The following is a 27,715-nucleotide window of genomic DNA, read 5'->3' as shown; positions in this document are numbered from 1 at the left end:
CAAGGACTGAATATGTCCTAATAATGAGCCATCAAACAGAATGGTTAAACAATAAACAAGTCAGACATTTCTTTGTTGGACCCTAGGCATTTGGTGGACTGGATTGGCCACTCTCACAGCGTGTGTCCTGCCTCTGTTGTGCCAGGCACTTGGAGACATTCAGGAATTGTGGCTCCTATACCTTCATGGCAGAACACCATGAGCAAATGAGAGCATTGATCATGGAACTGCTATGCAAAGTATTAAAATCTTGCTTTAATCAATGTTTTCTTTTTCAAAAACTTTAAAGAAGTTTATGTTAGAGGACCACCAGGTAGCTGCCTCAGGGAGTGTGGTCAAGAGCTGCTGGGCAAACCAAGGTGTGCGTGACAAGTGATCAGCGTTGTGGACAGCAAGGGAAAAGCATCAAACAAAATGTATACCCTGGGCAAAGGTCTCTAGAGACAGGAACAAACTAGTGTCTTCAGAGAAGGAGGCTGAGGCAGTGGGAACCCCATGGAACTGCCATGGGGGGAGAGGCACGGCAGGGCTGCTTTGTTGTTGTTTTTCCAAAACAGGGTTTCTCTGTATAGCTTTGGCTGTCCTGGACTTGCTTCTTGCTTTGTAGACCTGGCTGGCTTGAACTCACAGAGATCTGCTTGTTTCTGCCTCCCTGACTTCTGGGATTACAGGCGTGTACCACCACACCCAATTGTTCAATACAGCCCCACAGGTGCTTGACTCTCTGCTGTTGCCATGAAATTATTAATCTTGTTTTGTTGGGTTTTTTGTTTTTGTTTTTTGTTTTTTGTTTTGGCTTGTTTGGTTGGTTGGTTGGATTGTTGGTTTTTCGAAACAGGGTTTCTCTGTGTAACAGTCTGGGCTATCTTGAACTCACTTTTGTAGACCAGGCTGGCCTCGAACCTCACAGTGATCCTCCTGCCTTTGCCTCCCAAGTGCTGAAATTAAAGGCTTGTGCCACCACACCTGGCTGAAATTCCTAATTTTGAACAAAGGGCCTCACATTTTCTTTTGGCAGCGGCCTGGGAAGTTGTGTGGCTACTCATGAGCAGAATCTCTATCTCCAGTTACCACAGGGTCACAAAGTGTGTTCTGTGGCTCCTCAGGCAGGAGTGTAGCGATGGTACAGTAAGGGACCTCCCTGCCAGCTAGGTAAGCTTTTTTAAGATGGGGATTTTAGCAGGGTGGTAGTGGTGCACACATTTAATCTGAGCACTGAGGCAGAGACAGGTGGATCTCTGAGTCAGGGCCAGATTGGTGTATAGAGCGAGTTCCAGGACAGCCAGGCCTACACAGAGAAACCCTGTCTTGAAAACAAACAACAAAAAAGATGGGAGGGCGGGGCTCTTACTAAGTGGCCTTGGGTGCCCTGGAACTCACAGAAGTCCACCCGCTTCTGCCTCTGCCTCCTGAGTACCGTACTCACAGGAGTATGCCACTGTGCTTGGCTTGTTTTCATTTTTAAAGATTTACTTTTATGAGTGTATGTATGTATGTTATGTATGTATGTATGTATGTACGTACGTATGTACCACCTGTCTGTAGTACACACAGAAACTAGAAGCCAGAAGAGGGTGTTAGGTTCCCTGCAATCCAGTGTCCCTTATGAGCTGCCATGTGGGTGCTGGGAACTGAACTCAGGTTCTCTGCAAGAGCAGAAAGCACTCACCACTGAGCCCCTGTTCTTGGTTTGAAAACAGGGTCTTACCACATAGTAAAGGTTGGCTTTGAACTTAAAATCATCCTATCTCATCCTCTCTCATGCTGGGATTATGGATAAAGCTTTTGTTGTTTGGTTTTTGAGACAGGATCTCTCTACATAGCCCTGGCTGTCCTGAAACTCATTACATAGGCCAGGCTGGTCTTGAACTCACAGTGATCTGCTCATGCTCATCTCTGCCTCCTGAGTGCTGGGCTTAAAGGTATGTTCCACCACTGCTCAGCTGGAGAAAGCTTTTAAAATGTTTTAAAAATCTCAAGTGGGGAGCCGGGCGTGGTGGCGCACGCCTTTAATCCCAGCACTCGGGAGGCAGAGGCAGGCGGATCACTGTGAGTTCGAGGTCAGCCTGGTCTACAAAGTGAGTCCAGGACAGACAAGGCTACACAGAGAAACCCTGTCTCGAAAAACAAAAACAAACAAACAAACAAACAAAAATCTCAAGTGGGGAGGCTGGAGAGATGGCTCAGAGGTTAAGAGCACTGGCTGCTCTTCCAGAGGTCCTGAGTTCAATTCCCAGCAACCACATTGGTGGCTCACGACCATCTATAATGAGATCTGGTGCCCTCTTCTGGTGGGCAGGTGTACATGCTCACAGAACACTGTACAGAATAATAAATAAATCTTAAAAAAAAAAAAATCTCAAGTGAGGCTGGAGAGATAGCTCAGAGGTTAAGAGCACTGACTACTGTTCCAAAGGTCCTGAGTTCAATTCTCAGCAACCACATAGTGGCTCATAACCATCTGTAATGAGATCTGGTGCCCCCTTTCTGGCCTGCGGATATATTTACAGGCAGAACATTGTATACATAATAAATGAATAAATCTTAAAAAAAAAATAAAATAAAATCTCAAGTGAGTTCCAGGTTGTATGGGATATATGTCAAAGCCTTGGGCTGGCAAGAAGTCTTAGTGAATAAAGATGTCTGCCATCATGCTTCATGACCTCAGGTGGGGCCTCTTATCCATCTTGTGAGAGTAACTTGAAGATCCCAAGAGGGGAATCCCAAGAGCTGGGTGGTGCTGCTTTACTCCCAGCACTGGGGAAGCAGAGGCAGGTAGATCTCTGAGTTTGAGGCCAGCCTGGTCTACAGAGTGAGGTCCAAGATAGCCAGTGGTACACAGGGAAACCCTGTCTTGAAACCCCCCTCCCCGCCCCCACAAAAATTCCAAGAGATATGGTACACCAAAAGGAATTTCCTATCTCAAAGACATCCTTTGGGGTTCCAGGTAGCTAGCTGTAGGAGAGGTGAAACATTTATTTGTGAAGCACTTGAGCACAGGGTGAATCTTAAAAGAACTGTCTGCTTAGAAATCACCAGAGATGGACCACCTGCTTAGTTAATTTCTCTGCAGATCAAGCTTTATGGTGGCAGGATGAAGTGTCTAGTCTGTACCGGAACCGAAAGGTGGTCATCACTTCCTGCAATCATTCCCTGACTAATCTGTGCTAAGGAGCTGTGGGATTCCAAGGAGGGTCTTATACAGGAATCCTCTTGTAGGGGAGACAGATTCACATGTCTTCACATGGTATAAGACCCCATGCTACCGGTGTGGTGACAGCATGTGTCTCTCATCCTAGTGAAGTGTGTAGAGTTATTCACATGTCTTCACATGGTATAAGACCCCATGCTACCGGTGTGGTGACAGCATGTGTCTCTCATCCTAGTGAAGTGTGTAGAGTTCTCTATGCCAGTGTAGCCTAGTGCCACCTGCAGCATCAGTAGACCTGGCAAGTTGTTAGGAACGCAAATTCCAGGCTGCCCAGACCTACAAAAGATCCTACGGTCATCAGAGATGCTAACGTGACTAAGGGAAACCTCCAACCTGCCATTCCACCCTCAGAGTTACAGATACCATGGCTTAGCATGAGTGTTAACTGATTTCATGGATGTCCGTATCTCTTTAGGTTGTTTTCCTCCTCTGTGCCTATGTCACAGTGTACATGATCTATTGGAAGTTTCGGAAAACATTTGACATTGAAAATGACACATTCCGACTGGAGTTCCTCCTGGTACCAGTGATCGGCCTTTCCTTTCTGGTGAACTATACTTATATGCCAATGGAGGTGAGTCTAATCCCAAGGCTGGGATGCCAAAATTTTTGGCATGGTGGCGCAAGCCTTTAATCCCAGCACTCAGGAGCAGAGGAAGGTGGATTGCTGAGTTCAAGGCCAGCCTGGTCTACAAGGTTGTGTCCAGGAACCAAGACTACACAGAGAAACCCTGTCTCGAAAAACCCAAAAACAGAAACAAAACACCCAGGTGTGGTGGCTCACCTTAATCCCAGCATTTGGGAGGCAGAGGCAGGCGGATCACTGAGTTCAAGGCCAGTCTGGTCTACAAAGCGAGTCCAGGACAGCAAGGGCTATTACACAGAGAAACCCTGACACTCCCCACCCACCTCCCCCCAAAAAAACAACCCCCCCCCAAAAAAAACCAAGAGATGCCTCCCAGCACCCTCTTCAGCCATCGGGGCCTGTGCTCACCGGTCATGGCTCTCCCCCACACCCATGGTAAACGGACACATCTGCTCCAAGTCATGAGGTTCCGAGTTAAGCAGGTGGTTAGCCCTCCTTCTGTTGGGTCCAGGCTGACCTGACTTGGAGAGACAAGCATCTCTGGAGGGCCTGTGCTGACATGAACTATACATTAACATGTGTCTTAAATGCCACTTATAAGCTGTGAAATCTGTAAAATTCTACGTTGTGGACATGTCCACACTGTTAGATAATAAGCAGGGGGCTGGAGATGGCTCAGTGGTTAAGAGCACTGCCTGAGTTCAATTCCCAGCAACCACATGGTGGCTCACAACCATCTATAAGCAGCCCAGGTGCCCTCTTCTGGTGTGCAGGCACACATGCAGGCTGTATACATAATAAATCTTTAAAAAGTGTAGAAAACAAGCAGGATGGAAAGGTATAGCTACTGAAGTTCAGGACTGGACACTAGGTAGAGTGCTTGCCCAGTATGCATCTGGCCTTGGCTACTATCCCCAACACCAAACATTTGGTGTGGTGAAGCAAGCCTGTTATGCCAGCCCTTCTTTAGAGGAGTTAGCTCAAAGCCTACCCAGGCTACGCTGGTACCCATGTGACAAATGATTCTCCTCAGCAAATAGGCTCATTACACATGGGTCCTCTAAAGCAATGGACCCTCCCAGCCTCTTCTCTTTTTCTGACAGATTCTCTGGACCTTCTCCATCTATCTGGAGTCAGTGGCCATCCTGCCACAGCTCTTCATGATCAGCAAGACTGGAGAGGCGGAGACCATCACCACTCATTACCTCTTCTTCCTGGGGCTATATCGGGCACTCTATCTGGCCAACTGGATCAGGCGGTACCAGACAGAGAACTTCTATGACCAGATCTCAGTGGTGTCTGGAGTAGTACAAACCATCTTTTACTGTGACTTCTTCTACTTGTACGTGACCAAAGGTAGGCACTGGCCCTATTTATGTATGGTGTTCCAGCTGGCCTGAGAAGGGCGGGCCAAGGTCCATCCCTTCTGGAGCTTATGTGGATGATGGAAGGCCAAACACAGACCAACAGGAATCATACAGAGGGGAGAGCTGGGAAGAGGCTTTTGACCAAATTGGTTGGGAAACCTCACTCATGTATAACCTCCAAAGCAGGCCATAGCAAACCATAAACCTTGACATTCAAGCCAACTGTTCACATGGGGCCTTGGGGGACTAGTATAAGGGGTTTGTTACTCCATCACCAGGGACATCTGTAAGAACTTTGAACCAGCCAGGCGTGGTGGCACATGCCTTTAATCCCAGCACTCAGGAGGCAGAGGCAGGTGGATCGCTGTGAGTTCGAGGCCAACCTGGTCTACAAAGCGGGTCCAGGATAGCCAAGGCTACACAGAGAAACTGCCTCAAAAAAACCAAAACCAAAAACAAAAAAAAGAACTTTGAACCAACAGCTGCCATGAAGGAAACTAATCAGGGTGAAGAAATACAGGCACAAGCTCTGGTTGATCTACAACTATAGCCAAAATGCAGGCAAGGGGGCATAGATATGGCTAACCCATGAATTTCTGGCATGCTAATTCCTTACAAGTTGGCAACCTTGAAGGGACAAGAGGTTGTGTTAGCCTGTGCCTTCAATCCCAGAACTGGGGAGGCAGAGGCAGGTTGATTTCTAGTTCAAGGCCAGCCAAGGATAGGGAAAACAATCTTTTCCTAAATAAAGCCCACTCTGTAACATCATCTCCCTTTTGTTCTAGTCCTTAAAGGAAAGAAATTAAGCCTACCAATGCCAGTCTGAAGAGCCATTTGGATTGCTCCCTGGTGACTGACAGCTAAGACTTGGGACTTCATGTTAAAATGACCGGTGTGAATTTGAGCAGGGACAGAACTTCCTATCTCAACATCAACAGTAGGACCCATCATGGTCCACTCCAATGAATGGCAAGTGGAAATAAGCAGCAATAGGACATCTCCTCCATCAGCGGCCAACTATCACTCCTTTTTGACTGTAGCCAAAGGAAGGCTCAGGACAAGTAATGGGCAGACCCGTTTGCAAAGATACTTCCTCGGTCCAAGTGCCAAGCTGAAGACCTGGGTGTGTGTTAGTCACACAGCCCACTTACCCACTGCTCATCTAAACTACAATCAATCCAAATCACCAGCTCTGCCAAGTGCTTAGGACTTCTAATCTACCATGTAACCAGACTGTTTTGCCTAGTCCCATCAATCCCACCCTCTTCTCCCAGCCTAAGGTGCTAACTAGGATGACTAGTAAGTTCAAACTCCCGACATATTTGATGTTTGGAGGAAAACATTAGGACTATACTCAGTTTTAATGTAATAAAAAATTCACACCTTTATTGTCAAGTGTTTATTTATACCTACAAAAGAAAACAAGATGGTATCAAAAGGACAATTTACAAACTAACAGTAACATAGCTCTTAGCATCCTGTGCCTTAACATCACACCTACAATTCAAGTCTCAATGACAGGAATGTGTTGAGAGACCAGCATGGGCATTAGCAGAGGACTGATCCCAAGCAAAAGCCACCAACCCTTTAGATGGTAAGTCTGCACAATGAACTTTTAGGGAGGGGTAGAAAGCAGCAGCCAATAGCCTAATACCAACGCCCTTTCCCTACATGGGTTAACCACAACGGCAATTAACCCAGCTCAAGTGGTTTGCCTACGCCTGTTCTCAGAGCAGAACTCCAAGGACAGTCAAGGCACAAGTTATTCGCACTAAGTAGGAAAACTGCTAGTTTTCTACTGTACCCAGGCCAAAAGAACTCGTGAACTCTGGAATCTGCTGTTTTATCTGGACTATGCCTCTGGGGAAGGGAGGTAAACAAGCTAGCTGCTGCTTCATCCCTAGAGGCAGTAACAGAAGGGAGGGGTGTTTTGAAGAGCTACAGTAGCACAGGACAGCCCATGGTATAATGCTTAATAAAAAATAAATGTGAACTTGGTTGTAGAAGTTATCTCTAAAGGGCTGGTCAGAGCCAGTGATCAGACACTTCCTTTTGGTGGGCTGAGACAGACAGGACACACACTTTGGTTTCAAAGCACAGAGCACGGTTGCCCACACCTGTGCCCACCACTCTCCCTTGGGTTCATAGTCTGTAAAGTGGTAAGGAAAAAAGGATGCCAAGCGTTCACATGCAGATATCCAGCATATGCTCACAACCTACCTGTTATGTCGCACACTGAATCCCACTTTCAGAGCCCCTCAAAAACCATCCCTTTTTCTCTTCCCAAAGGAAACCTCAAGTGTACTGACTTAAGGGTACAAAGAAGCAAGCACCGTCACTGTGAACACCACAGGGTAACAGCAACACAGAAGGCCCCACCACTGTGATCTAGTATAGGCATTGGGCCATCTACTGTCCTGATTTGTTAGGGTGACAGAGAGCAAAATATTCTAACTTCATCTGTTGCTCTCACAAGTTTCAAGAGGAAAAGCATTTAATGAAGGGATGAGACAACTCACCCACCTTCACACTCAAGAGTAAGGCTGAGCTGGGCCTCAGTCCTCCAGGAGCACTACATACCTGTGAAAAGCCGAGGGCAAAGGGATGCCCAGGACGAGTGCCTCCAGCTGCTACAAAGCACCGCAGACAACAGGCTGAGGAGACTACCTCTTCAGCAGTCCTGCTCAGGAGAGCCTGGCCAAGCGGGCAGAGCAGTCCACGAAGTCACTCTTACTCTAGCTCTAAGAATACTGAGTTTAAGAGGAAGATGTGCTCATCTGCAGTCTAAAGGTGCTCTCTGCATCGTAGATTCGGCTGCTCAGAAGTGTCTGCTAAGCATGATGCTTACTGCTCATAGTGGCTATCTGGCTAGAAAAGCAACTTTTCAGATGGTCCCTGGTTATATGTGGGAAGAAAACCAGGCAGCTTCTACCCAGATGCCAGCCTACCTAGCAAAAACAATGCCTTGCAGTTTTTTCTTTTTTAACTTAAAAACAAAACAAAACAAAAAACAGAAACAACAAAACAAAAAAAACCCGCTTGAACTCAGAAATTTAATTTCTAACTCAACCTAACCTGGCTAGTATTTTAGTAACTACAAGAGGGGGTGTAAAACAAATTAGGAATTTTAAAACTGTCAAATACACATAAGCCATCAGCTAAAATGACCGACAAAGCAGTCTTAAAAATTCATCAGGCCTAAGTAATCTAACTTCAGTAACTTAAAACCTGCCATGGACAGTGTGCATGGAACTCCCTCTTGGCTCCTCCCAGTAAGGAGAACAGTCTAAAGAACAGGCGCTATCTCCTGTAGAACATCCTACCCTCCCTCCCAATGATAAACAGGCTCCAACAAAAGTCTTATACCTTTAAGATAAAAAATAGCTCAATATCCTCAACATGCATTAAATTGGGAGAAGAAATTAATCTTTTCCAGTCAGTTATATATATTTATATATTTTCCTTACAAAATCTGTTATTACAGACTGGATCTTTTGGGTGGGCAGAAGAAACCTGGCAGTGAATTTTTAACTAATCTGCATTAAAAAAAGATAAACCATAATAGTTGGGAAAAAATATGGAAAGGTCTAGAAGGGTAAAATAAAAGAGTGTTCCTTTAGATGTAATTATTCTGCATGAGTCACTCCCACCAAGTAGTTTCATTTACGAGATGGAGGGGGAGGAGGAGGGGGGGGAGGGTACTGGTAAGCAGTCTGCCCCATGTAGCCTATCATATTGGTAGCTCCTGGAGGCTGTGCAAACTGCTGTGACATCAGTGGCTGTGGCTGCTGCCCAGATCGGCCTATACCACTAAACTGCTGGCTAGAGCTCTGGGAGCTCCTGCCAGTTGAGGCAGTGCTGCTAGCACCGTAAGTACCAGCAGCATACTCCTGGGCTGTGTAGCCACTGGTGCCATAAGCAGCTGCCCCATAGGTGCCTTGAGCATAAGTGTATTGGCCTGCTTGTGCCCCAAAGGCAGAATTCGGGCTTCCATAGCCACTGCCATTAGCATAACTGGCTCTATCGGTTTCACTACGATCCCTGTAGCTTGTAGAATCTCTCCGACCACCATCCTTGACCCCTCGAAGCCTCCGGTCACATTCATCCTGATACATCAGATTGGGATTGTTGGCTGAAGAAGTAGTCCGGTATCGAGAGCGACCCCCTGGTGGGAAGATAAAGCATCTTTAGTGCCACGTATGTGATCCAAACTGAACACAAAGGGCACAGAAATAGTCAACACAGCTTCACCAGCAATGCTTATCTCTAAGTCAATACTTCACTCTGAACTTGGTGCCTTTCAGACTCTTCTTGGGGGTCAACAAACAATCTTAACATAGCAAGGTAGGGAGCCAGGAGCCCAGAGCGGAGTGTAGCTCACAACTGTGGATCAACTATATGATTCAGTTAATACTAAACTATGAAATGATGCAAAATTACCAAATTCTCCAAAGGCATCAAGAAGTAACAAGAAGAGCCAGGCATGGTGGCACACGCCTTTAATCCCCAGCCCTCAGGGATCCAGAGGCAGGCAGATCACTGTGAGTTCGAGACCAGCCTGGTCTACAGGGTGGATTCCAAGACAGCCAGGGCTGCATAAAGAAACCCTGTCTCAAAACACCAACAAACAAACAAACAACAAAAAAAGCCAACCCAAAAAACTCATCACAGGCATCTATTACTAGTTTAATTTTTGAACGTGCACCATGTGATCCAAAATTTAAATAATGGATCTTAAATTCTCAACTACAGAAATGCTGGGCTACAACAGTAGCACAATGACAAAATCTGCTTTCTGAGTTACAATGACATCACAGAAACCACTGAGCATTCTCTGACTTCCAAGCAAGTGCCTTTACATATCAAAACAAATAAAAAAAAAAACAAAACCCAGCAAAAAATAAGGTTCAACTAGCATTAGGAAATAGTCCTACGCAGTACCTGGAAAATTCCAGGACTTACCCTTACCCCCTCCTCCTCCGCCTCCTCTGTGGTCCACAAGTTGCATCAATTTTGGATTGATGGCCTGATTGGCCTCTTCCAACACTTTGATCAGCTCTCTAGCCTGCTTTAGGTTCCCTGGGGTAAAGAAGGTATAGGCAGTGCCCTTGTTGGTGCTCCGGGCTGTTCGGCCAATACGGTGAACATAATCCTCTGAGCTGTTTGGATAATCATAGTTGATCACAAACTTGACGTCTTCCACATCTTCCAAGTCAGAGATGAGTCATTGTGTAGGTTGATGTGGCAGAGAAAGAGAAGGTAAAGACATGCCAAGAGGTGGAAAGCACGAATGCAGATGACAGCAAGAGGAGAGAAGACCAAGTTAGTAACCACTTTGAATAGGTACAAAAAAGACTCATCCCAACAGAGTAAAAGAGGATCAGTGACTCTCAGGACACAGACGGGCACTGCATCTGGATTCGCTATCATCCTATCGAAGCCCCATTCAACATCCCAAAACTCCTGCGTCCTCCACGACAATGCTGACAGGAGCTACTCTAGGACCCCAGTTTAGACTGACACATCGTAGTGGCACCCCTTTCAAAGCTGGAATGTAGATGAAATCAGTAACCACCACTTTTAAGTGCAGGGCCAAATCACTTCTACTCTGTTGGGAGAAGCCTGGCACAGTCTACCAACAGCACAACAACTTACCTGCAGACCAGTCACAGAGCAACACGAACGGCACTTCATCTACCCACTACACTCAGACTAGTCAGTCAGGTTCTTTCTTGTATTTAAATTGCAAACCAAAGCCAAAATACACACCTATTTCGCTTTCCTTGAACACCCAGATTATCTCTTTCCCTTTTCAATCACCACAAGAACACATTACACTAAAATTTCACTGTACTACCAAGCCCAGCTTCTCAAGTGAGGTTTTTTTCCCACTCAAGGTTATTGCAAAGTTAGTACTTGTATCAATGATCAGATTGTCATGTGACCTGGAGATTCAACAGTCAAAGAAGGTGGGGAAAATCATGAAACCTTGAGATACATATTTAATATTCTGACAATGGCTAGGAATTGGGCTGGGTAACCCCCTAAAACTTAGAAATATGTAAATGTTAGTGTAATGCTTTCAGTTAAATGTAGTTTTTTAACCTACTTAACAAACAATTAACAGAAACCTATTTTTTTGTGGAAAAAAATCTGCATTTTACAAAGAATATTCTGAAAATATCCTAAATAAAACACAGATTTCTGTGATAGAAATAATTAAAAAACATTCTCTGTTTGTTACCAGACCGATGCACACTCCCTCCTCCTTTGGGAAACCGCTGCAGCCGATCCCGTCTCTTTGCCTTTTATATTTGGCGGCCTCCTTTCGAAAACTCCGCCTTCTGACACGGGACCACTGGAGCGCGGGGAGCATGCATCAAGGGTCCGTGGCAGTGAGAAGTCCCCACACACGCTCGCTCTGTGAACTGGCTTAGATGCTTCTCTGTAGCCCCATTTGGTTGCCAAGCGCCGGAGAACCTGGGTTCAGGTAAAAATTTCAGGTCCTCCAACACCTCCCCAAGGTAATTGGGGTGATTGTAGAAAAATTAAAAAAAAAAAAAGTTACATCCAAAGGGTCAGACTGCATCTATTGCCCAGACTGGATAATTTCAGGGAAAGGGGAAATGATTTAAAAAAAAAAAAATTCAGCTGTAGTTAGGGGCGTGTGAAGTAGGGGCATTATGTCTGTTTCTTATTACAATAAAGGCTCCTCAGTCTTTACTGACCCCTAAAAGTCCTGAATCACACCAGAAAGACGAGAAGGCACTTATCACAGGGGGCAGCTTGAGTCTCCGGCTTGGGTCGTTGATGCCACCAAGAAAAAAATATTACAGGGAAAGGATGGAAGGCTGGGGCTGGGTGGGGTAGACTCCATGAGCAACTTCTTCAGAGCTTGGCTAATGCTCCTTAGTCACTCCCACTGAGTGACATGGCAAACAGAGCACGCTGAACCACAGCACTGGATGCACAGCACAGTGCTGTCCAAGCAGCAACACTGGGGCGTCAGATGCTAACAGCTGGGAGGACTTCTGGAGGGGCTCAATAAGGGGGAAATGGGATGGGGTGATGGACACGGTGCAGGGTCTTCATTAGAAGGGTGTCCTGAGTGTGCACAGCTGACTGAGGCACCTAAGAGCAAGCACAGAATCTGGTTTTCTCCAGGCCAGGCTGCCCTGAGGTTACTGGTGCACTGCCACAATATTATCTTGCTGTCTTTATAGAAGATGCTGCAGCAGGGTAAGAAATGGAAAGTTACATGTTTTGGCCAGTGGCCTGGGAGAACCTCAAGTTTGGAAAGCCCTATGCCATGGCCTGAAACTCCAATCACTAATTGGGAGAGTCTAAGACTAGCCAGCAGGCTCATCTAGAGCGGCTTCGGGCCAATGTAGATTTGCCTCAGCCATGTACTGAGTGATCTGCAGTTGATATCATAGCTTCTGTTAAAAAACAAAACAAAATAAATTCAATACTTATAGTTCAACAGTGTGTAGTTTAAACCAAAAAAGAAAAAGGAAAAAAAAAGAGAAATAAAAAATATCCCAGTGGAAAGGGAACAGTGGTCACCTGAAGATGACTATTATGAACTATGGGCGTCAAAGAACTTACCTGAAGGGATCATTTAAGAGACCATCGCTCCACAGAAGGGAAAAAAGGCCTGGTGACTCAGCTGAAAATAGCACCCCTGTCTATGAGGTACAAGCCTTCACTTTCCAGGATCTTGTAGGACCTTGGTCAGAATTCTGCCATTGTGGTGGGTTTTCTCCCTCCTTTTGATTTTTACAAGGCAGCAAACAAAGGGGCCCAAAACAAGCACTGATGTTGAGTAACAAGAAACAGACTCAGGCACCTTCCCTCTCCCCTCACTTGAATGAGGGAGGGTGGGATGAAGAGTCTACGTTATTCTATTGGTAGCCAATTGATTTTGTTTAAAATATGCAAGGGGATATAGAACAAAGATTTTTAATTGTCTAGGCAAGATGCACAAAGAAGCTACCAGCACATAGCAAGCCTGTTTTAAAAACCACCATTACTGAAAGCTTTTATGTAAATTGCTTTCAGGCTTCTGCCTCCTCTCCCAACAGTCCCCAGTTCTAAGGGCACAGACCCAGACATGACCGCAGAGGGACGAGACAACTCCCCGCCATGGCTGCAGGGCACTACCTCTGAAGGAGGGTTAAGTCGAGTGGATAAAAAGGCTCCATCACCGCTGAATTCATCTCAATACTTATCATCTCTATGTTAAATCGCACAGGGAAACTTTGTACCTCTCACCTTACTCAACAGGAAATTAAATACATTGATAATGGTTTTCTCCCTCCCAATAGAATGATTCCTGCTCTCTAAAATAAGACCTGACTATATAACCTAGGGTGACCTCCAACTATTGGTCTTCTGCCTAAGGCTCCCAAGTGCTGGAATTTATAAGCATATACATACTACCATGCCCAGCTCTAACAGCCTCTTTCTGAAGATGAGCCCTACAATGTAGCCCTAGCTGGTCTTTAACTCACTACACACACCAGGTTGGCCTCAAACTAAAGAAACCACTTGTCTCTGTCTCCTGAGTGCTGGAATCAAAGGCATGCATTATCACACCCAGCTGAACTAATCCTTATAAATGTCAACATTTTGGGTCAGACTTGTTTAGTTTAATAGGCCAAAGTGTCGTGGGCTATTTGCATGTATCTTATCCCTATAGTTAAAAGCTCCATTAAGAATATCTTTAGACTAAGTTCTTAAACCAGACCACATGTCTATGACCAAATGATGGGAGAGGAGGGATAACTGCCCATCATCTTACTGAAGTAATACCAGACAATACATAGTTAACAGAATGACATTATGATCAAACCCCTTTTGTTTAATGTTCGTTGAAGTGGCCTCTTTATATCTGTAATAAATAGACTAGTATAAGGGAAAAATTAAGGAAACCAGCTTTTGAGAGCTAGGTTTAATTAGGCTCCTTCTATCCAGGCAGAAAACTGAACAAAATCAAGAAATTAAGCTGTAAAACGAAATGCCTCCTCTCCTTGTAACTTCATAGTCCTGCCTAGGCCTTGCTGCAGACCAAAGCCTGTTTGTTAGGAGCCAGATGAATCTTTGAAAACAAAGGTGGTGGGAACTGCAGAAAACCCAAAATATTTGAAAAAACAAAAACCCCACATAGGCTAAAAAACAAAAACGAAAAACAAACATCGTAAGGGGTGGGAGAATCACACTTATACTCTCTTTTGACTAAACTCATATACATTCAATTCTAAATTTGGCATGACAAAAAAAATTTAAAACCAGAAGATACACAAACCACCAACAGAGACACCTATCTATACAAACCTAGCCCACGGGAGGCTACATCTGTGGCAATGAGGATAGGAGCCTTTCCAGATCGGAATTCTGGAAGAAGAAAAAAAAAGGGGGGGGGGAGTTAGGGAACTGAGGCTAAAGAACATCTGTAAATGACAGACTGAAGAAAAATCATCCCCCCAATCTACCCAAGACACATGCCTTCATAATGTTGGCTCTGTACCTTTTTACAGCTTACATGACACCCAGTTTAATTTTAAAGAAAAGTATTGTTAAATATTTTTACAAATTGTGTGCTAGGGAATAATGGCACACTCCTTTACTCCCAGTACTCAGGAAGGAGAGGCACGTGGATCTCTGTGAATTCGAGTAAGCCTGCTCTACATAGTGAGACCCTGTCTTGAAAACAAACAAAAATTTTGTGTATGCATCTGTGATGTTGACTGTAGGTGCCCAAAGGTGAGATGCAGGTGGTTGAGAGTCACCAACATGGGTGACAGGGCTGCCTGAAGAGCAGTACGTGTACCTTTGACTAAGCCATCTCTCCAGCCCTTTTCTTTTTTGAGACAGGATTTCTTTATGTAGACTTGGCTGTCTTAGGCTTGCTTTGTAGACCAGGCTGGCCTGGAACTGCCTCTGCCACCACGCCAAGCTCTCAGCCCATTTCATTTGAAAAGATTTTTATTTATATTATAATGAACTTTAAAGAACTCTGCTGGAGATATATGGAAAATACCTAGAGTTCAGTGAACTAGAACAGGGCTAGGTAAACTTTGGTCTACAAATAAAGTCTAGTATAACACTTTAGCAAATAGAACTGTTGTTGCGAATGCAGCCAGGCCACATCTGCAATACTGTCTAGGACCACCTGTTTTTGTCCCAAAACCACCACCCCCAAAATAATCTATTATCTGGCTCTTTATAAATTGAGGTGTAGCCAGGCGGTGGTGGTACACACCTTTAATCCCAGCACTTGGGAGGCAGAGGCAGGCAGATCTCTGTGAGTTCAAGGCCAGCCTGGTCTACATAGCGAGTTCCAGGACAGCCAGAGCTGTTACACAGAGAAAATCTGTCTTGAAAAATCAAAATAAATAAATTAAAAAAATAATAAATAAGCCGGGCGTGGTGGCACACACCTTTAATCCCAGCACTTGGGAGGCAGAGGCAGGTGGATCGCTTTAAGTTCGAGGCCAGCCTGGTCTACAAAGTGAGTCCAGGACGGCCAAGGCTACACAGAGAGACCTTGTCTCGAAAAACCAAAAAATAAAAATAAAAAATAAAAAATAAAAATAAAAATAAATAAATAAATGGGGGTGTGAGCCAGGTGTGGTGGTTTTCAAGACAGGGTTTCACTATGTAGAGCAGAGTCAAGTGGATCTCTGTTCGAGACCTGCCTAGCCTACAAAGCAAGTCCAGGACAGCCAAGACTACAGAGAAACCCTGGAGATGACAGGAATAAAAAGGCTTTATAGCGTGACGCATAGAAGCACACATTTCTAACTCCAAACACCTGGGAGGCAGAGATAGGTGGGGTTTTGTAAATTCAAGGTCAGCCTGATCTACAAAGTGAGATCCTATCTCAAAAGAAAAGAAGCTTAGTGTTATTCTTACCATTAAGTACCCAATCTCTTTCTGGTTGACTCTTGTCTCCATGGATACACATAGCTGGCCAACTATTAGAAGAATATTTATTATATATTAGAGATCTTTACAAATGAAATATTAAAAATTTTTTGATCAAGTTCTTTAAGCTACACAATAGATGATTGCTCATTTACACATTCACACAATTATACATCAGCCTAAAATATCATACAAATGTCCAACAGCCATTTAAAGACTGCCTTAGCACAATAGTGGTTCTTAACCTTCCTTAATGCTGAGACCCTTTAGTGCAGTTCCTCATGTTGTGGTGACCCCCAATCATAAAATTACTTTACTAACTATAATTTTGCTACTGTTATGAATTATAATATAAATATCAGATATGCAGGACATCAGATATGCAAACCCTGTGAAAGAGTCTTTCTACTCCCTCAAAGAGGCCATGACCTACGGTTAAGAACCACTGGCACGGGGCTGGGTGGCTCAGGGGTTAAGAGCACTGACTGCTCTTCCAGAGGTCCTGAGTTCAATTCCCAGCAGCCACATGGTGGTTCACAACCATCTATAATGTGATCTGATGCATACTGTATACTGTATAAATCTTAAAAAAAAAAAAAAAAAAAAAAAAAAGAACCACTGGCATGCCAGGCAATAGTGGCGCACACCTTTAATCCCAGCACTCAGGAGGCAGAGACAGACAGATCTCTGGGAGTTCAAGGCCAGCCTGGTCTACACAGCGAGTTCCACAACAGCCAGGACCACACAGAGAAACCCTGTTTCAAAAACGAAAACAAAAACCGCTGGCATAGAGCGATCTAGGTGCTGTACTCACCCATCTCTGCGCATCCTTCGAGTGAGGTCATCACAGCGTCTCTTTGTCTCCACAAATATTATAGTCTTGTTTTCCTTTTCCGCCATGATTTCTTCCATCAGTTGGATCAACCTGAAAAGACCAACAATGTAGTCATCACACACAAAGATCCTCCTTTAGATCAGCCACACAGGTGATACTAACTCCCAAAGCCACATACGTAAGAGTGTGACAGCACATGGCTACAATCTCAGAATCACCTGGGAGGCAGGATGGAGAGTTCAAGACCAACCTCACTAAATAACAAAAATCTTCTTTCAAAAAAATAAATAAAGGGGCTGGAGAGATGGCTCAGAGGTTAAGAGGACTGACTGCTCTTCCTGAGGTCCTGAGTTCAATTCCCAGCAACCACATGGTGGCCCACGACCATCTATAATGTGATCTGATACCCTCTTCTGGCCTGCAGATGTTTATGCAAACAGCACTGTATACATAATAAATAAATAAATCTTTAAAAAAAAAGTTGCCTTGTTACACCGCAAGCTCTAGACCTGCCAAGGATACAGACACCCTGCTTCAAGTAAATAAAATTCAATTCCAACTAATTCATTCTAGATTTAAACCAAGTTTGATATATTTAATATACAGCTGGCATTTACAAATCCCAGATCCAAATGCAAGAATCCAAGATAATTGCATTTAACAACAATGCTCCAACGAATGACACACAAAGGATGGTTTCAACCTAAAAAAATTAAAATAAAAATCCTGCCTTTCTCAGCTGTAGTGTAGTACATCTGTAACCCTAGCACTTGGGAGGCTGTGGAAGGGGGATTCTGAGTTTCAGGACAACCTTAAGATATCTGATGTGGCCTTGTCTCAAAGTTAATACAGATAATGAAATCTTCTCATACTTGTGATCTTTTTCACTTTCCATGCAGACATCCACAATCTGCAGGATGTTGTGGTTGGCACTCAACTCCAGATTCCCCACATTGATCTGGGTGTAATCACGCAGGAAATCCTCTGCAAGCTGCCTTACTTCCTTTGGCCAGGTTGCACTCCACATCAATGTCTGCCGGTCAGGCTATCAAGAAATGAAGGTTTTCATTAGATTAAGGGTATGAGAGTCAAACAGGTATAAATATAATTAAGTATCAGCTTTACAAACCCTGATTTGGTCAACAATTTTACGGATCTGGGGCTCGAAGCCCATATCAAGCATTCGGTCAGCTTCATCCAATACAAGGTAAGTACATCGGCGAAGATTTGTCTTTCCTGATTCCAGGAAATCTATTAGGCGCCCAGGAGTAGCTATGCAAATCTCAACACCTGTAAGGCAAAAAAAAAAAAAAAAAAGGTCAAATCTAGCCCATGAAGAACTCAGTACAAAGAAACCAGTAAGCACCAGCCCTAGTTGCCATGTTCCATGTTACAGCAACGGCTAAACTTAACAGTAGCTGAAGAGCTTGAAGAAAGAACTTCACAACCAGTAGGTTAAGTCTCTAGCCATTAGCTTCTTCCAACTAAGTAGCTAGTAGAACTGTATCCCAAGAATTTTCTCACAAGAACCCACTGTTTTGAGGGATCGAGGTGGTGCACAGCCTTTAATCCCAGCACTCTGGGAGACCAGGCTGGTCTACAAAGTGAGTCTAAGATAGCTAAGGCTACACAGAGAAATTGTCTCAAAACCAAAAACCAACCAAACAACTCTCCCCCGCAAACAACCCACTGGTTTTGTTCAACTTCATTTACAGAAATGAAGTTGGCAAGACACGAAAAATGGAGTGTTTTTTTGGTTTGTTTTTACCTCTTTCCAAATCTCGAATCTGGGGACCTTTAGGAGCACCTCCGTAAATGCATGTACTCTTCAATCTAGAACACTTTCCATAATCATCAGCCACCTGCTGTACCTGCTGAGCAAGCTCTCTGGTAGGGGCCAGCACTAGACACTGAAACAAAGGGGGAGGAGGAAGCAAATAAACTTGACACAACCACGTCAACTTTTAAGAAAAATTAAAATCACCCATAGAATCAAATGGTGGTCTAATTTTTCCCTTATTGTCTTTTAGTATTGAGCACATTGGTTTGAGAAAATATAATTTACTATTTGGAAATGGAAACGACACACTAGAGCCCTCCATGCTTGGTTCATTTTGATGCATTATGACTAGCTGAAGCATAAATGACTCACTTAGGTTGATTTACACCTTGTATTGGCTACTTAAAAAAGCATCTGGGTGTGGTGGCACATGCCTTTAATCCCAGCACTTGGGAGGCAGAGGCAGGCAATCACTGTGAGTTTGAGGCCAGCCTGGTCTACAGAGTCCAGGACAGCCAAGGCTACACAGAGAAACCCTGTCTTGAAAAACCAAAAACAGGGCTGGAGAGATGGCTCAGAGGCTAAGAGCACCATCTACTCTTCTAAAGTCCTTGAGTTCAATTCCCAGAAACTACATGGTGGGCCACAACCATCTATAATGAGATCTGGTGCCCTTTCTGGCATGTAGGTGTACATACAGGGAGAACATGGTATAAATAAACAAAATCTTTTTTTTTTTTTTAAGATTTTTTTATTCTCTATACAGTGTTCCACCTGCATATGTTTCCTGGACACCAGATCTCATTACAGGTGGTTGTGAGAATTGAACTCAGGACCTTTGGAAGAGCAGCCAGTGCTCTTAATCTCTGAGCCATCTCTTCAACCCAAATAAATCATTCTTTAAAAAAGAAAAAAGAAAGAAAAAACAAAACCAAAAATGAGTAATTCATAACTGTGCTTGAGGACCGGGGATATAGCCCAGTGGTTGAATACTTACCTAACATACATCAATCCCCAATACCAAAACCAAAGAACTGCACTTGAATTTATCACAAAGACTGGTTAAGACTAGGTTCAGATTGTGGAGCTCTGTGATGGGTTAAGTGCCGGGCACAAATTAGCTACCCAGAACCACAAGTGCGACTTTGGGTAAGTTATTTAATTCCAAGTAAGATAGGGCAGTCCCACCTCTACATACGGAGAAAAGAGTGAAGAACTGAATTAGTGCAGGGGTCGGGGAGATGAGCCAGCGGCTAAGATCACTAACACCTTCCTCTTCCAAAGGACTTGGGTTTGAGTCCTAACACCCACATTCTGGATAACAACTATCTGTAACTCCAGTTCTAGGGGATTAGACGCCCTGGCCTGGCCTCTATGGGCAACACGTGTGTGCACACAGACACAAGCAAAATACCCATAAACATTTTCTAAGGAAAAAAAAAAAAAGATTAAGTTGGGTCTTAGGCACAGTGCCTAAAACTCAACCATCATCATTCAGTGTAGTAATTCTTAAAAACTACAAACTGTGACACTTACAATTGGGCCATCTCCTCTTTCCAAGTATGGCTGGTGGTTTATATGAACAATCGCAGGCAGCAAATACTGGGAAGGAATGAGAACAATATCATACAAATTGAAGTCATTACCTTAACAGTTCAAGTTAAATCAGTAATTAACACTGGTGTAATGGAAAGTGAGAAAAACAGAACACTTTACCACACTGGAGTGCAATGTAAAGAGACAGCTGATATAATGCATACAGAATTTTACTTTTGACGTTTTGGAGAACCATATAGCCCTGGATCTCCTGGAATTCACTATGTAGATAAAACTGGTCTCCAACTCAGGGAGATCCATCTGCCTGCCTTGCCTCCCTCTCTAGTGCTGGGATTAAAGGTATGCCCCACACCTTGTCTGCTTGCATATAGTACTGAGTTTAAGAACAGAGAAAGTGAGCAGGGCATGGGGGGGCACGCCTTTAATTCCAGCACTGGGGAGGCAGAGGCAGGTGAATCGCTATGAGTTCGAGGCCAGCCTGGTCTACAAAGCAAGTTCAGGACAGCCAAGGATACACAGAGAAACCCTGTCTCAAAAAACAAAACAAACAAGTAAACAAACAAAAAAAGAACAGAGCAAGTGACAGGAGGGCATGGTGGAGCACATCTTTAATCCCATCACTTGGTAGCAGCAGAGGCAGGAATCTGAGTTCAAGGCCGCCCTGGTATAAAGAGTGAATTCTAAGACAGCCAGGACTACACACAGAAATTGCTGTCTTTAAAAACAAAAGCAAAAAACTGAGAAGCTGTTAGAACAACTAGGATAACTAAATAAGTTAACACAATGTCAAAAACTTGGTACTTACCGCCAATGTCTTCCCAGAGCCCGTCTGTGCAATGCCAACCATATCCCGGCCACTAAGAGCCAAAGGGAATCCCTGACACTGAATGGGAGTTGGTTCTGTAAAGTGCTGATCCATCAGCACATCCATTACATACTCTGTAACAAAGTACGAACATTACTACCTTTACCAGGAAATCTAAGGGCACACATGAGGTCTCTGAAAGTAGCAGTTACTGATGAGACTTAGCTTTATCATTCTTCAAGAACTTTACACCCACTCTAGCCAGCCCAACACTACCTCAAGAATAATACACCTAAGAGCACAGGCCCATGACTCATTACTGTTCCCAAAGTTCATGCTATATCCTAGAAGCAGTATTCTGCTCTCTCATAAAATAACAGTAGGGTTTCAGCATTAAAACAAAGCAGAGACTATTAAGGATACTTGCTACAGAGAATCCAAGTTTGGTTCCCAGGCCCCATGTCACGCTCAAAACTGCCCATAATTCCAACATCAGAAATCTAATGCCTTCTTCTGACCTTCACAGGAATCCCTCCCTCACAGAAATAATCTTTCAAAAACCAAAAATTTTGTGCAACACTGTATTTATGTCCTGCTTTTTAAAACTTGTCCTGCTTTTTTAAAAATTGGAAAACCGGAGGCAGAGGCAGGCGGATCGCTGTGAGTTCCAAGAAAGAAACCCTGTCTCAAAAAACAAAAAAATTGGAAAACAACATAAAATTACTACTCAAAGCCAGGTGTAGTGGCACCCACCTTTAATCCAAGCACTTGGGAGCCAGTGGCAGGTGGATATCTGAGTTCCAGGCCAGCTTGGTGTACATAGTAAGGCTTCCGTCTTGAAAAATACAATAAAAGCCGGGCGGTGGTGGCGCACGCTTTTAATCCCAGCCAAGGCTACACAGAGAAACTTTGTCTCAAAAAACCAAAAAAAAAAAAAAAACCAAAAAAAAAAAAAAAACCAAAAAAAAAAAAAAAAAAAAAAAAAAAAAAAAAAGAAAAAGAAAAATACAATAAAATAATTCTTGAACTTTATTATTTTGGATGTGAATGATGTGCCAGAGTGAATTTGTAGTGGTCAGAGAAGAACTTTGTTGAGTTGGTTTTCTCCTTTCACATTTATATAAGTTCCAAAAATAGAATTTAGGTAGTGCAAACATTCTCGCCTATCTGACTGGCCCCTGATGAACAACAACCTTTTCTATGCAGCCCTGGGCGTCCTGGAACTCACTTTGTAGACAGAGTAGGCTGGCCTTGAACTCAGAGATCCACCTGCCTCTGCCTCCCAAGTGCTGGAATTAAAGGTGAGCCTGGCTACTCTCATTTCTATATTAAAGGTTTCTATTTGCCTTTTCAAACCCCTTAAGCAACCTACCATTTAATGTAGGAGTGAAGGAGACTTACGTGGAAAGTTAGCATGATGGAAGGCAAAGACAGGCTTTGGACAAACATCTCCACCTCTCACGGTGATCTCTTTTTTTCGACGTAGCTCATCAACCTCATACTGGGGGGAATCGGGAATGAAGATAATAAAAATCCTTCTCAATTTAGAAACTATTATCATACAGTGATAAATATTAAAACTTCTGGGCACAGTGGCTCATGCCTTTAATCCCAACACTGGGGAGGCAGAGGCAGATGGACTGCTGTGAGCTAAAGGCTAGCCTAGTCTACAAAGTGAGTCCAGGACAGCCAAGGCTACAGAAAAACCTGTCTCAAAAAATAAAACAAACAAAAGAAAAAAAAAAGTAATACTTCCATGAATTCAAAGTTGTGATGCACATGACTAAGAGGCTCCATTCCAAAGGGTAAACCTTTCAAGAGCAATTCCTAGCCAAGCTATGCAGTGCTTTGTAATCCCAGCACAGCAGGTAGAAGGATCACCTCAAATTCAAAGCTAATCTGGTCTGCAAAACAGGTTTCAGACCAACTGGGGTTACATAGTGACAGTCTACAAATAGAACTTGGGCCCAAGTGCTCTTTCCATTATATAACTTTTCTGGACAAGCAATCATCTTCTGGGTAGAATACACTATCAGGTGGTTAAAAGCACACAAATATACAATGGTAATTTATTTTAAAAACTAATTTTATATGCAGGGCATGGTGGCGCATGCCTTTAATCTCAGCACTCAGGAGGCTGAGGCAGGCGGAATGATGTGAGTTCGAGGCCAGACTGGTCTCAAAAAAAAACCAAACCAAACAAAAAACAAAAACAACATTTTATGACGGTGTATCTCAATGGTAGTTTCAACTTTACATTTATATGTGCTAGGTTTGAGCCCAGCGCTGCTAAAAAGAAAATTAGCTTGCCTTTAATGCCAGCACTACGGAGAGAGAGGCAGGCAGAACGCTGTAAGTTTGAGGCCAGCCTGGTCTAGAAAGCAGAGTCCAGGACAGCCAAGGCTAACACAGAGAAACCCTGTCTCAAAAGCAAACAAACAACAAAAAAAATTAGCACAATGGTTGTGCACTTGCCTTCATGGACAAAGCTCAGGGTCTGACCAAAGAGAGAACACCACAAGCCAGGTGTGGCTGTCCATGCCTGTCCAGAAGCTGAAGTGGCAGGACAGCAAGTCAAAGTCCAGCCTAGAACTACAGTGCCACCATGCCACACAGAGAATAATTTTATCACATAAAAATTAAAACAAAGCAAGACATGGTGGTATGATTCTTTAGTTCCAATACTAAGGGAGGCAGATGAAGGTGGATCTCTGAGTCTGAGGCCAGCCTGGGCTACATACGAAGTTCCAGGTTGGCCAGGGCTATACATCAAGACCCTGTTTCAAAACAACAACAACAACAAATTATTTTAAAAATACAAGCCAGGTGGTGGCGGCACGTGCCTTTAATCCCAGCACTTGGGAGGCAGAGGCAGGTGGAACTGAGTTGGTCTATAGAGTGAGTTCCAGGACAGCAAGGACTACAGAGTGAAATCTTGTCTCAGAAAACAAGCAAAACCACAACGTTTCAAAAAGATCTGACATAATATAAAATGAAATATATAAAAGAACACTTGGATTATTAATCTACATTTAAACATTCACTCGCCCCCTCCCCCTTTCTTACCGGAGTCAGTCTTGCTACTTCTGGGTGTTCCACATAAAAATTCTTCTCAAACTTGGGGAGCTCACTCAAATCCCACTTCTTTTTACGTAACCGCTCCCCAGGATTACCAAACTTCTTTGGGGGAAGCCCACTACCACCTCTTGCTCCAAACCTAGAGACAGTGAGAAAATGTCGATTCATTAGTACCCATCTCATGTGGCAGGAAAAGATATTTAGTACCGGCTCCTGGAAACCCCTTTAGAAAGACCGTCTCCTACATCAAGGATAACAGCATAGATCCTAGAACGAGACAAGGTTTAAACTCTAATCCGGCCACTTACTACTATATGATCTGGAAGCAAACTGTATTTATATCTCCTTTTTCTTCCCCAAACAGTACTGTTCTTGTTTTGAGACAGACCCTCATTCATCTTATAGCCACATGACCCCATGAAACTCACAGTAATCCTCCAGCCTCAGCCTCCTAAATGCTGGGATTACAAATTAAGCCATCACACCAGGCTCAAATAATACTCCTGAGTTACAGAAAAAAAAAAAATCAGTATGTAGGTTGAGGTTTTTGTTTTGTTTTTAAGTAGGATTCAAAGCTAGATACAGCACTGAACATGTGTAATCCTAGCACTTGAAAGGTGGTAGGTAGCAAAGTCAGAGTTCAAGGCCAACCTGGTCTATGAGGCCCGGTGTCAAAACAAAACCCCTTCAGATTTAAAATTAAGCCTTGTTTTTTATATACCCTTTACAACAAACAACCAAGCCAAACAAGGATACAGATACAGCCATTTGCCAAACATAAAATATAAGAAATTTGGAGCTACTTTTCCTAGAACAATCATAACATCACCTTTACTTGCCTTAATCTATGTAAAGTGCAAGGCTTTCAGTGACATTTTAAAATCTCTTTTCTTTTTTTCCAAGACAGGGTTTCTCTGCGTAGCCCTGGCTGTCATGGACTCACTTTGTAGACCAGGCTAGCCTTGAACTCATACTGATTCGCCTGCCTCAGCCTCCCAGTGCTGGGATTAAAGGCTTGCACCACCATGGGCTTAAATTTCTTTTTTGTTAAGACACTGAAAACAGGAGGCTCCATGCACTGCTGGTGCAGACTAAGCTACACAGCAGTCTGAGACAAACCCCACCCAGCAATGATTTATGGCAAGGAATTGCACAGGAATTCATTGGGTTTGGTAGGCAGGATTTAGGTAATTTATTAATACCACTGTTAAACCAATACAACTGGGAAAACAATGCAATTAAGTACATCCTTTTAAAGCACCTTTAAAAGCCCCACATTTTTCAGCTCAATACTACAGTGAACAAAGCCTGAGTTGGCCACACCACTTGCAAATGAAGCAAGTAGTTCTGGAACTCTTCCCAAAAATAGCCAGTCCCCAACATCAGCGCCCCCAATGTTGCAAAAATGGTCTAACCCTGCCGGGCATGGTGGCGCACACTCGGGAGGCAGAGGCAGGTGGATCTCTGTGAATTTGAGGCCAGCCTGGTGTACAGAGTGAGTCCAGGACAGCCAGGGCTACACAGAGAAGCTCTGCCTTAAAAGAAAAACGAACCCAAACCCAACTTTAAGAGGATTTTAATCTAGCCGGGCGTGGTGGCGCACGCCTTTAATCCCAGCACTCGGGAGGCAGAGGCGGGCGGATCGCTGTGAGTTCGAGGCCAGCCTGGTCTACAAAGTGAGTCCAGGGCAGCCAAGGCTACACAGAGAGACCCTGTCTCAAAAAAACCAAAAAAAAAAAAAAAAAAAAAAAAAAAAGAGGATTTTAATCTAAGTCAAATGATTTTAATGTGACTCCCACGTGTTATTTCCACTCTTGGGCAATGCAACACTTCTTGAATTTTAACGATCTAGGAGAAAAGAAAGCTTCTAAAATTTAAGATGCCTTTACTAGGCTTATTCCAACTGAATTTTCTCTTTCTTTCTACAATTGCCCTGCCCTCAACACACACACACTTTGTAAACCATTCCCTTGAGAAAGATCTGCGTAGCCTAGGCTGGCCACAAACTCCAAGGTCCTGCCTCAGCCTCTAGCGCTGGAACCACTGTCATGGGACACCTCAAGGAGTTCTCTTGATTTCAATGTTTTGTTTCTTTTAAATATTTTTTTCCTCCTCGAGGTAAGGTCTCACTATGTAGCTCTGGCTATCCTGTAACTCACTATGTGGACCAGGCTGGCCTTGAACTTGGGAGAGCCACCTGTCTTTTCTCTACCTCCTGAGTGGTGGTATAAAAGGCGTGTGCCACCACAACCAGCCAAGACTTCATTGTAGCCAAATAAAAAGCTCACAGAGTTTATCCTAGATGTGAACTGTTCTCAGTTTCTAGGTGTCAGGAACAACGTTGGCATAAAGCTTTTTTGGTGTATTGATTCCAGGGCACACATTCAAGGATTTCTCTAGCAACACAACACCAAAAGCTTCCTACTAATTTAACAAAAACAAAACAAAACTTCCTAGCTTAGGCTTCCAAGTTAATTCTGTAGTAGAACTGATCTTTAAAAGGCAGTAAGTACGCCGGGCATGGTGGCCCACGCCTTTAATCCTAGGGCTCGGGAGGCAGAGGCAGGCGGACCTCTGAGTTCGAGGCCAGCCTGGTCTACAAAGTGAATCCAGGACAGCCAAGGCTACACAGAGAAACCCTGTCTCGAAATACCAAAAAGAAAAAAAAAAAAGAATCAGAAAGAAAAAGGCAGTAAGCAAAAATAAAATGCCATCTGCCTTCCTGGCTCTCTCAATTTCGATCTTTTAGAAAGCAACTCTAAGCACTTCCCATTATAATGTGCTTCCAATTAACCAAAATACGCCGCGCGCGCGCGCTAGTTTAGAATAACAGAAAGGCCCTTTCGACCCCAGTCCCGCTCTTAACAGGGACGGCTGGAGACATAACGAAAAGACAATCATTTCAAGTCCGCTTTTCCTAGACTGAACGTGAGCATCCGGGTTCTTCCAGACAGATGCTGAGGCTGGCAGGGATCAAACGATCAGCGAGCGGGCCGGGCGAGGCGGCGAGGCCCGCAGTCCGCAGAGGCGCCCGTCCGAGTCTGGGGCCCGCGCACGGCCGCCATTGTACGCCGCGGCGAGCCACCCCGCCCCCCGCCTACACCTCCCCCTTACCCTCCACGGTCCCGGTCCCGGTCCCGGTCCCCAAAGCCGCCTCCACGCATGGTCCCAAACGGATAAAGATCTGGGAGCGGGGCACGGATGGCCGAGCTCGGGAGGGCCTGCGGCTCGGGTCTAGTGACGACCGATGGCGGCGGCGGCGCCTCCGCTGTTGGGGTGGCGGCAGGCGCGGCGCTCTCTCGCTCCGACGCGCTGTCTCCCGTCGCAGACGCCACCGTCGCCGCCTCTCTCGTCGGAGACGGGAGCAAAACACAAGAGAATCTGAGTTGTTAGTACAGTGGGGAGGGCTGGGTCCGCTCAAACCGGGCGGTGCCACGGTTTAGGCGTCTCCTTTCCTTCCCAGCGACTGCACAAAATGGCGGCGGCCGCTGAGACTGCTCCAACTTCACGCTACGCACGGCCGAGACGCTACGTAAACAGCGTCTGGAGGGCTCCGCGAGACGCTAC

The 27,715-nt window shown here is 44.4% G+C and overlaps 2 protein-coding genes across 3 annotated transcripts in view; one reads left to right on the top strand and one right to left on the bottom strand.

Moving 5' to 3' along the window:
- Positions 1-8,241, top strand: part of KDELR3 (KDEL endoplasmic reticulum protein retention receptor 3) — a 20,242-nt gene extending 12,001 nt beyond the window's left edge. Inside the window, exons 3-5 of the mRNA XM_084749126.1 lie at positions 3,627-3,785; positions 4,901-5,153; positions 5,950-8,241. Of these exons, the coding sequence (XP_084605252.1) occupies positions 3,627-3,785; positions 4,901-5,153; positions 5,950-5,990 (453 nt within the window). The 3' untranslated portion in view covers positions 5,991-8,241. The remainder of the gene's footprint in view (positions 1-3,626; positions 3,786-4,900; positions 5,154-5,949) is intronic.
- Positions 6,549-27,715, bottom strand: DDX17 (DEAD-box helicase 17). Of its 2 annotated transcripts, none has more exons than XM_084749124.1 (13): positions 27,263-27,715; positions 24,137-24,287; positions 22,472-22,571; positions 21,071-21,204; positions 20,245-20,310; positions 18,697-18,838; positions 18,058-18,218; positions 17,801-17,973; positions 16,908-17,018; positions 16,082-16,143; positions 14,501-14,560; positions 10,127-10,369; positions 6,549-9,329 (listed from the first exon to the last, which is right to left on the bottom strand). In XM_084749124.1, exons 1-13 carry the CDS (start codon positions 27,310-27,312, stop codon positions 8,824-8,826), a joined length of 1,959 nt encoding a protein of 652 aa, XP_084605250.1. In that variant the 5' UTR covers positions 27,313-27,715; the 3' UTR covers positions 6,549-8,823. The 2 variants fall into 2 exon arrangements, with proteins under 2 accessions (XP_084605250.1, XP_084605251.1); XM_084749125.1 differs by having other exon boundaries at positions 10,133-10,369; positions 27,263-27,714.

Source organism: Acomys minous (genome assembly GCF_964271855.1).
Source record: "Acomys minous genome assembly, chromosome: 12".
In the NCBI taxonomy this organism is placed as follows: Eukaryota; Metazoa; Chordata; class Mammalia; order Rodentia; family Muridae; genus Acomys; species Acomys minous.
Note: the sequence above shows the minus strand (reverse complement) of the source record. Positions and strands in the feature narration are given on the sequence as shown.